Raw genomic sequence first — 9,645 nt, forward strand, 5'->3', positions numbered from 1 at the left:
AGGATTGGGAACAGTGTACACCCGTGGCGGATTCATGTTGATGTATGGCAAAACCAATACAGTATTGTAAAGTAATTAGCCTCCAATTAAAATAAATAAATTTATATTAAAAAATTTAAAAAAATTTTTAAAGAAAAAAGATAGTTTCATTACTTCAGCTTTTCAACAGATTAGCAAACAGATTCAGAGAAGAATTGCTCAACCTCACTTAACTAATAAAATGGCCAGGGCAAGACTGAAACTAAATTTATCAGAGCTCTCATCCCACCTACACATAGCTCTTGAAGAAACAAATGGAACAAAGAGATACAAATGCACTACAAAAGAAAGAAAAAAGTAAGGAAAAACCTTAAGATAAATAGCATACATATCAAGGGGAAAGTTGAATACAGTATATCCATAGCATGGAATATTATTATGTATTGACTGAATTCATCTGTATCTACTGAATTAAAGAGTTTCATGAATTACTACTGCCAATGAGAACAAGAAGATGCAGGAAATGCATATTAAAGTACCCTCAATTTTAAAACAATGATCCTCAAAATCACATTTATATTTCAATCCTAAATATGATTTGGTCATATATGTGATTATATGAATATGGAGAAATGGTCAGTAGTGTTTACACCAGGCCACACTGTTTAGTCTCCACATGTTTTGTCCATATCCAATGAACATCCAACCGTATATGTTAATTATCTAAAACCACTTGGTGGATAAATAAATGAGCTGTTTCCTATAAGTAAATTTTCTCAGAACCCAGGAGAGACTCTCTGAGTGCTGGAATTTCAGTTGTTTTGGGTAAAAACCTCTCTAAAATATATAATCTCATTTTTGGAAAATTTTAGAATACTAACATAATTTGAATTGTTTTTAATGATTCTAGACTATTCTTATGAACATAATCCTCAATATTATCAGAGGTTATGTTGACATGAGAATTATTGGGAGGTTGTACAAGAGGCAAATTAGTAGGAGTAGTCAAAAGTTTCTTGGCAGTAGTAATGGGAAAATGATAAGGGAGTAGTTTTAAAAACTTTAGATATGATGACATTAAAAATAATTAAAGTTTCTCTCTCGTAACTCTTAAAGAATTCATCAATATTAGTCTACTAAGTTATAATCCTATTATCATTAAAAAAAGCATTCATTCAGCAAATACTTACCGAGTGCCTAAGCTATGTCAGACAAACCTATGCACTGTGCGTAGCAATGAACAAAGCCCAAGCCCCTGAAGTCTAAGTCCTGGGCACTTAAATTTTAGTAGGGGTCACAAGGCAGATGGTGATAATAAGCACTATAGGGAGACAACATTGCATAAGCTGGACAGGGAATGCCACTAGGTTAGAGGAGGTTATTATTTTTAAAAGTACCGTCAAAGAATATGGCTCTGACAAGGTGGCATTTTGAACAAAGTCCTGGAGGAAGGATGTAAATATTGAATAACTAGAAGAATGGGCTCCCTGGGTGGTTCAGTGGTAAAGAATCCTCCTGCCAAAGCAGGAGATGCAGGTTTGATCCCTGGGTCAGGAAGATCCCCTGGAGAAGGAAACAGCAACACACTCCAGTATTCTTGCTTGGAAATCCCATGGATAGAGGAGCCCGGTGCACTACAGTCCGTGGGGTTGCAAAGAGCCGGACACAACTCAGCAACTAAACAGAGAAGAATGCTCCAGTAGAGAGACTGCAAGAGTAAAACTCTTTGGCGTTCTGTGTTCAAGGAATACCTAGGAGGCCAAATCTGTGTGCAGCTGACTCACAGAACGTCCAGGACCTCTCTGTCTCGATCCTAGTGCTCCGTGTGTGTGTTAGTCACTCAGTCGTGTCCGACTCTTTGTGACCCCCATGGATGGTAGCCCCCTAGGCTCTTCTGTCCATGGAATTCTCCAGACAAGAAGACTGGAGTGGGTTGCCATTTCCTTCTCCAGGTTTAAACATATATAGGATAGTATAGTATAGGAGTGTATCTAATGTTTTTTTTTTTTTTTCGTGTTAAAACCAGATTTTTAATACAATATAGAGAAGTCTACATTTTCCATAAGCTCCCCCTACCTCTCTATGCACCCTATAGTTTGAGAGCCACTCAGCTAGTTTTTTTTTTTTTAATTTTATTTTATTTTTAAACTTTACATAATTGTATTAGTTTTGCCAAATATCAAAATGAATCCGCCACAGGTATACATGTGTTCCCCATCCTAAACATTAAACAGGATGCCAGTGCTTGTGGAGGGTTTCCAGAAACTTATTCTTTTATTAAGCTACAGAAGAGCCATTCTACCTTAATCTGTTAAAGAGTGTTTACCCTCAGTAGCTAACTTTTATCAAATACATTATAATATCTATTGAGATGATCTATATATTTCTCTTTTACTTTGTAAAATAGTGTTTTACATAAGATTTTCTAATTTGAATCATCCTGTCATCTTGGAGAAACCTTACTTTGTTAAGTCTTATTATTCTTTTGTTACACCACTGGATAAAGTTGCTAGTATTTTATATAGTGTTTCTGAATCCTTATTTAAAAAGTGCATTGAGCCCACAGTTTGCTTGGGCTTCTTCCTATTTTGGCATCAGCATTAAGATTATTTTATCAAAATGAGTTGGGCATCTGCCCATATTTTTATAAATTAATGGTACAATCTGTGTAAAATGAGAATTAAATGGTCCTTGAACATTTTGTAAAACTTACTCAGGTCTATAGCTTTAAAAGGTAGTTGGCAGTTAGATACATTTACACAAATCTTTTATTTTCCATTTTTATACTTCTATATGAGATGAATATGTTCATTTTAATGTTTCTACAAAAATCACTACTTTCATATAGGTTTTCAAATGAATTAGCTTAAATATAAAAGTTATGACAATTTTTTTTTTCTCACTGCAGTTATGCTCTCACTTACTTCCTTGGTGTTTATACATATAATTTTCTTGCTTCTACTTTCCTAATTGTCTATGTTTTGGGGGGCAGGGGATCTTAAATTGATAACTTTATCTTTTCTTTGTAAACAATTTCATTGTGATATGATTTACCCATTTAACGTTACAGTTATATAATTTTTAGTAGTTTCAGAGTGGAACAACTATCACCACAATCAATTTTAGAACACTTATGTCATACCCAAAAGAAACACCATGCCCACTGACAGTCATTCCCACTGGCCCCCACCCAATCCCATCACCCAGCCCTAGTCAACCACGAATCTGCTTTCTGTATCCTGGACTTGCTCATTTCTGAATTCTCCTATAAATGGAATCATAATATTCACAGTCTTGTTTGATTGGGTTCTTTTACTTGGCAGAATTTTACCCGACATTCACCATGTTGTAGCATGCACCAGGATGTCTTTCCTTTTTATAACTGAGTAATACTCCATTGCATAGATATACCAAACTGTGTTTATCCACTTATCAGTTGACCAATGTTTTGAACTGTTTCCACCTTCGGCACTTTGGCTGTTACGAATAATGCTGCTATAAACATTCAAGTTCAAAACTTTTGTATTGCCATATGTTTTATTTTTCTTAGTTATATACCTAGGATTGCTGTGTGATACGATGACTCTTATGTTTAACCATTTGAGGAACTGTCAACCCATTTTAAAGAGCAGCTGCACCATTTTACATTCCCACCAGCAAAGCATGAGGGTTCCAGTTTCTCCACATCCTCACCAATACTTGTTATCACCTCTTTTATTTTCACCATCCTAGTGGGTATTCCATGCATTGGAGGAGGAAATGGCAACCCACTCCAGTGTTCTGGCCCAGAATCCCAGGGACGGGGAAGCCTGGTGGGCTGCCGTCTATGGGGTCACACAGAGTCGGACACGACTGAAGTGACTTAGCAGCAGCAGCAGTAGCAGTGGGTATAAAGTAGCCTCTCACTGTGGTTTTGATTTGCACTCCCCTGGCAGCTAATTTTGAGCCTTTTTTCATGTGCATATTGGCCATTTGTATGTTTTCTTTGGAGCAATGTCTATTCAGATCCTTTGCCCATTTTTAAATAGGGTGATTTGTAATTTTTATTATTGAGTTGTAGGGGTTCTTAACACATTTCAGTTACAAATCCCTTACCAGATAGGATCTGTAAAACCATTCATTCTGTGGGTTTTCTTTTTACTTTTTTGGATGGTGTGGTTTGAAGTACAAAGGTTTTCATTTTTGTTTTTTCTTTTGTTGCTTATGTTTAATGACTTTTAAAATTTTTTATTTCGATTTTTTCTTAATTCATTTCCTGTATTTTCTGAGAATATTATTTTTCATCTAATTTCATGAGCTGAAAGCACAGACCACCACAAAGATTTAAAGTACAATAATAAATGCTACGAAATTTCCTCTGAATATGATTTTGGCCACATGACACCAGTTTTTGATCAACAGTAGCTTTTGATAAATATCGTGCTTTCAGCTGTAAATAGTAGGTAAATTCTACTTCTATTTCTTCCTTTAGCCAAGAATTATTCAGAATTTTAACACACATTCAGGTTATATGTTTTATTATTTGGATCAAATTTTTATTTTCAGTGTTATATTACATTTGGTGACCTTGTTCAAAATTAGCTACAATTTTCCTGTACAAATTAGTATCATTCACAGGCAAATTTTTACCAGTGTTCCATGTAAAATGGGGATGTACTGTATCTGTCTTATACACAGTGCAGAGACTGTTAGGTTATCCAATTTTCCAACTCTTGAATACTTCTGCTTAACCAGAAGATGCTTTTGTGGTCTTACAAATTTCTCCTTTCATTTCTGTCTTTTTCATTTTGAACCTCAAAGCTTATAGGCTTATTAGTGAAGGCTTAAGGCTGTCATGTTCTTGGAGGATTCTTAATGATCTATAGCAAAGAGTCTTCATCTTTTTGTTTGTTTTTTGCTTTTGCTTTATTTTGTCTGATATTAGTTTTGCTATCCATGTGTGGGTAAGGGGTTAACAAAACACTTCCTTTTCTGCATGAGAAACAGAAATTCAGTTAACTGTCTGTAGTATTAGAACTGCCCTGCATAATTGTGTAGCTACTAGCCACACATGGCTAATGGCTGCCATTCTGGACAGCTTGGAAGAGAAATTACCATCATCTCAGAAAGTTATTTTGGACAGCAACTGTTCTATAATGTAGAGTTTAGATTCAGTTAACCTTCCCTAGGAGAATTGCTGGATCAAAGGTATACATGTTTAAAAATGAGAAATATTCTAAAAATTTTTTTCAGAATGTGATGTCAATTTATACCTAATCCATTAGCATATATAAGTCCAGTATTTCCCATACTTCATAAGAAATGATACAGTATTGGTTTAATTGTCACTTATTTGACTGCCAGTAAAATTAAACATTTTTTACATGCTATTTGTCTTTTGCAACCTGTATTGCTGATATTTGCTTTAGAGCTTAATATAACTTGAGGACAAATGCTAGAAAACAACTCTTATTATTAGATTTTATACATTATCTATTCTCATAGGAAGTAAAACATCTTATTAAACATTTTAAATTTTACCTCATCCAAGCAGTTGACACGAACATTCTTGCTGCCTAACAATGTTCCAGCTTCTTGGACAGTACCTTAAAAAAGGAAAGAAAGAAAATGCAAAGTATTTATCTTTAGAAAAGAATCTAATGCCAAGGAAACAAACTTTAAAGGATTATCTGTGAAACTAAGATGAGTCAGGTTAGGTTATTAAGAAATAAAACATCAATCACATAGTAGTTCTTCCACAAAGTAATTATTCCCAAGAACAGATTCATAGAGCCTAAAATAGCTCCATCTTGCTTTTACTTCCACTGGCCTCAGAGTATATTAAATTGGCCGCATTTTCCTTTTGGCAGTAATACAAAAACCACAAGGCCTAAGACTTTTAATACTGAAACAATCTTAAAGGGCATCTAATCCAACCCACCATCTAAAGCTTAAACTGCAGACAGTATAATAACTGGGGTTCAAAATCCAGTCAGTATTTATATACCTTGTCACCACTAGGCCCTGTGAATTGATGGCATTCTTGTAATAGAATTCTTGGTTTGGAAATGCTGAGGTAAACGTTATCTTTAAAGCCCGGTACTGTATAAAAGTGCCGTTACGGCCAGGATTCAGACTCTCATACTGAAAGTCATCTGATATAAAACTAAAGGTCAGTTTCTGTAAATTTGTAAATACGCTGTAATTGGGCCACAACTGTCAGGTTTTCCAGCCGTCTATAAGACACACTGACAGAAGCAAGCAATCTCAGGAGAAAATGTTGCTATTATCGTCATTAGTAGAAGCCAACCACACGTTCTGCCAAAAAAATTCTAGTGTGAAGGGGAACAGGATAATGAAATTGCACGTTCTCAGGGAGAAAGGATGAGCTAAGCCTCTCCTCTGAAAGGACATGGAAGAACTGAAGCATTCTCAATGAGGAATTATTTCTTCTTTTTAAATTTAGAATTATAGTTCAAGAATATGCTAAACTCTGCAGTTCTTCCAGAGTTAAAGGTGGAAAGCAGAATCGAGTTTAGCCTGCTTCTTTCTACCTGATCTGCTTCTTAGGCACATTATCTGAGTGCTCCTCACCAACAGAGGGGAGACACAGAAATGTCTCCTAGACTGAAGCTGCAACAGCTCAGCTGGGGAAATGTCAAGTGAATGATCTGCACGGCCCTGGACTATGACAGCTATTCTCTCAATAGTTCGTTTGTCTGATCCTGCGGTCCATCTGAGGGCCAGTTGGTATCACTAGTTGAATGGCTATGGCTACAGAGAGAGAGGGGAAAGCCTTCAATCATGCAAGCAGATTCTGTACAGAACCTTATCCATACCCATGGTTTCTCACCAGAGACTCAAACATCTTTGGAAAGGAATTAAAACAAACTCTAGCATCCCAATTTCACTTGAGGAAGATGCTTCAGTTGAACCTCATTATCCACTGAGGAATAACTGAAGTTACTTTTCATCCAACCAAGAGATGTTTATGCAGTAAAGGGAGAATACTATAGGGACTGTGATCATGCCAAAGCCTGCTATATGTTAGGGGGAAGATGGGAATTACAATCATAAAACCTTGGCTCAGGTTAGGGAACAGGCCAATAATTCTATAAAAGTTGAGCCCAAGGGCTAACAATGCATGTTGAATCTGTCCAGTCACAGGGCAATTTAAAAAAAAAAGATGAGGCATTCACTCACATGCCATGGAATACCAGTTACTCTTTTGAAATGCAGGGACCATGGTTAGAAAACTTTTCTCAAATGGTTTGGGAATCCAGAGAATGAAAACAGATTTTGGAAAACACATGAGCACAATACCCCCAAGAAACGAAACTTCCAATGATTTCTAATTTGGTGTTCCTAATTTAATGACATTAGTGGGAAACTGTACAAGTCTACAAAGCATGGAAATGGGAGACAAATGGTTAACGCAGAAGGATTTTTTTTTTTTTTTTTGGCCATTCCTCACTGTGCATATAGGAGACTCTCAAACAATATTTTGCAACTAAGTTTAAAAGATTAACTGCTTTCCTCGAGAAAGAAATGTGTTAAATCTCAGTTAACAAACTCTTAAGATGAAGAAATGTAGTACTAAAAGAGGGATAGGAAATGAGACATTTCACTGGAGACAAAAATGAACAGACCTATAATGAAGAAAAGTAATATTTAATGATTTGGTTCCCTTGTGAGACTTTCTCCAAATTACTCCAGAGAAGAAAACACAACCTAACCTGCTCCATTAGGGTGGGACTGATAACTTATCTGGATGGACCAGCATTTTAGCAGAAAAGAGATCACGGTAAGTGTGATAGTCTCACTGTTACTGCCCTCTCTTATACCACACCACAGACCTTTTAGCATCACTCTAAAAATGAACAAGTCCTATAAAACCCTCAGTGTTCCCATCGATGAAACAGAAATAATAACATCCATCCCATACAGCTCTTAAGACTAAGGGCTTGTCTTGGTGTAGGGTAGAGAGTACAACTTCTGTGCACACTAGATGCTCCTGTTATTTGTATTTAGAGCAGCATAATAAAATTTATTGTGACACTCCTAATTTCTAGTTTGGGACTACTGGTCTCACTGAGCACAAGAAGTTGCCAAAACAAACAAAAAGGGAGAAACAAACATGACATCTCTGTTCCCAGCAACCCATCAGATGGTCATGAGATCTGGATATGTGTGAGTTCTAGGCTTCCCTGGTGGCTCAGCTGGTAAAGAATCCACCTGCAATGTGGGAGACCTGGGTTAGATCCCTGGGTTGGGAAGATCCCTTGGAGAAGGGAAAGGCTACCCACTCCAGTATTCTGGTCTGGAAGAGACAGACATGACTGAACGACTTTCCCTCCACTTCCCAAAAAGAATGTCTTTTTGTGAGGAAGCTGTATCAAAGTTAAGTATTTAAAAAAACTCTTTGACTTGTTAGTTGCTATAACATTTATGTGTAAGTAAAATCATGTATAAAATAAAGTGTCTGGATTTTAAAATAATATGTGGATACAGATTTAGTCATAAATACACAGTTATAAATGTATTTTTAAATAGACTTTTAATTACAACATGCATTTTGAAATACTGACTCTGTTTAAGTGTAAAGTTTCTAAATTCTCCTACTTGTATCTATTTTTAGACTTTGTAACCAAATGTCCTTAAGTTAGGATTATGAATCACTGCATAAAAAAAAAATAGAATCTAAAAGAGCTGTTTTGTAAATGAACACAAGGAAGCCCATAGAGGTTATAAAACCTGCCCAGTCTTATAGTTAACAGTTTCTATGTATTTGAATTTAAATTTGTTTTTGAACTCTATGCTATAATTGATTATTAGGAGACCTGAATCTTTATCAAATTGCCAACATCCGTTGCATCATTGAAAAAGCAAGAGAGTTCCAGAAAAACATCTACTTCTGCTTTATTGATTACGCCAAAGCCTTTGACTGTATAAATCACAACAAACCATGGAAAATTCTTAAAGAGAAGGGAATACCAGACTACCTCACCTGCCTCCCGAGAGATCTGTATACAGGTCAAAAGGCAACACCTAGAACTGGACATTGAACAGATTGGTTCCAAATTGGGAAAGGAGTACGTCAAGGCTGAATATTGATTGTCACCTGCTTATTTAACTTATATGCAGAGTACATCATGTGAAATGCTGGGCTGGATGAAGCACAAACTGGAATCAAGATTGCCAGGAGAAATATCAATAACCTCAGGTACGCAGATGACATCACCCTTATGGCAGAAAGTGAAGAAGAACTAAAGAGCCTCTTGATGAAAGTGAAAGAGGAGAGTGAAAAAGTTGACTTAAAACTCAACATTCAGAAAACGAAGATTGTGGCATCCAGTCCCATCACTTCATGGCAAATAGATGGGGAAACAATGGAAATGATGAAAGACTTTATTTTGGGGGGCTCCAAAATCACTGCAGATGGTAACTGCAGCCATGAAATTAAAAAATGCTTGCTCCTTAAAAGAAAAGCTATGACCAACCTAGACAGCATACTAAAAAGCAGAGACATTACTTTGTCAACAAAGGTCCGTCTAGTCAAGGCTATGGTTTTTCCAGTGGTCATGTATGGATGTGAGAGTTGGACTATAAAGAAAGCTGAGCGCAGAAGAATTGATGCTTTTGAACTGTGGTGTTGGAGAAGACTCTTGAGAGTCCCTTGGACTGCAA

At 36.3% G+C, this 9,645-nt stretch overlaps 1 protein-coding gene across 3 annotated transcripts in view; it reads right to left on the minus strand.

Moving 5' to 3' along the window:
• The window catches only part of ANKMY2 (ankyrin repeat and MYND domain containing 2), a 44,644-nt gene that overhangs the window by 30,156 nt on the left and 4,843 nt on the right, over positions 1-9,645 (minus strand). For all 3 annotated transcript variants that reach the window (XR_827234.1, XM_010862165.1, XM_010862166.1), the window contains exon 2: positions 5,500-5,564. Coding sequence is in view for 1 of the 3 variants with exons in the window: in XM_010862165.1 (XP_010860467.1) it covers positions 5,500-5,564 (65 nt within the window). In the remaining 2 variants the exon portion in view is untranslated. The remainder of the gene's footprint in view (positions 1-5,499; positions 5,565-9,645) is intronic.

This window comes from Bison bison, unplaced genomic scaffold (assembly GCF_000754665.1).
Source record: "Bison bison bison isolate TAMUID 2011002044 unplaced genomic scaffold, Bison_UMD1.0 scf7180017864479, whole genome shotgun sequence".
NCBI classification, from domain to species: Eukaryota; Metazoa; Chordata; class Mammalia; order Artiodactyla; family Bovidae; genus Bison; species Bison bison.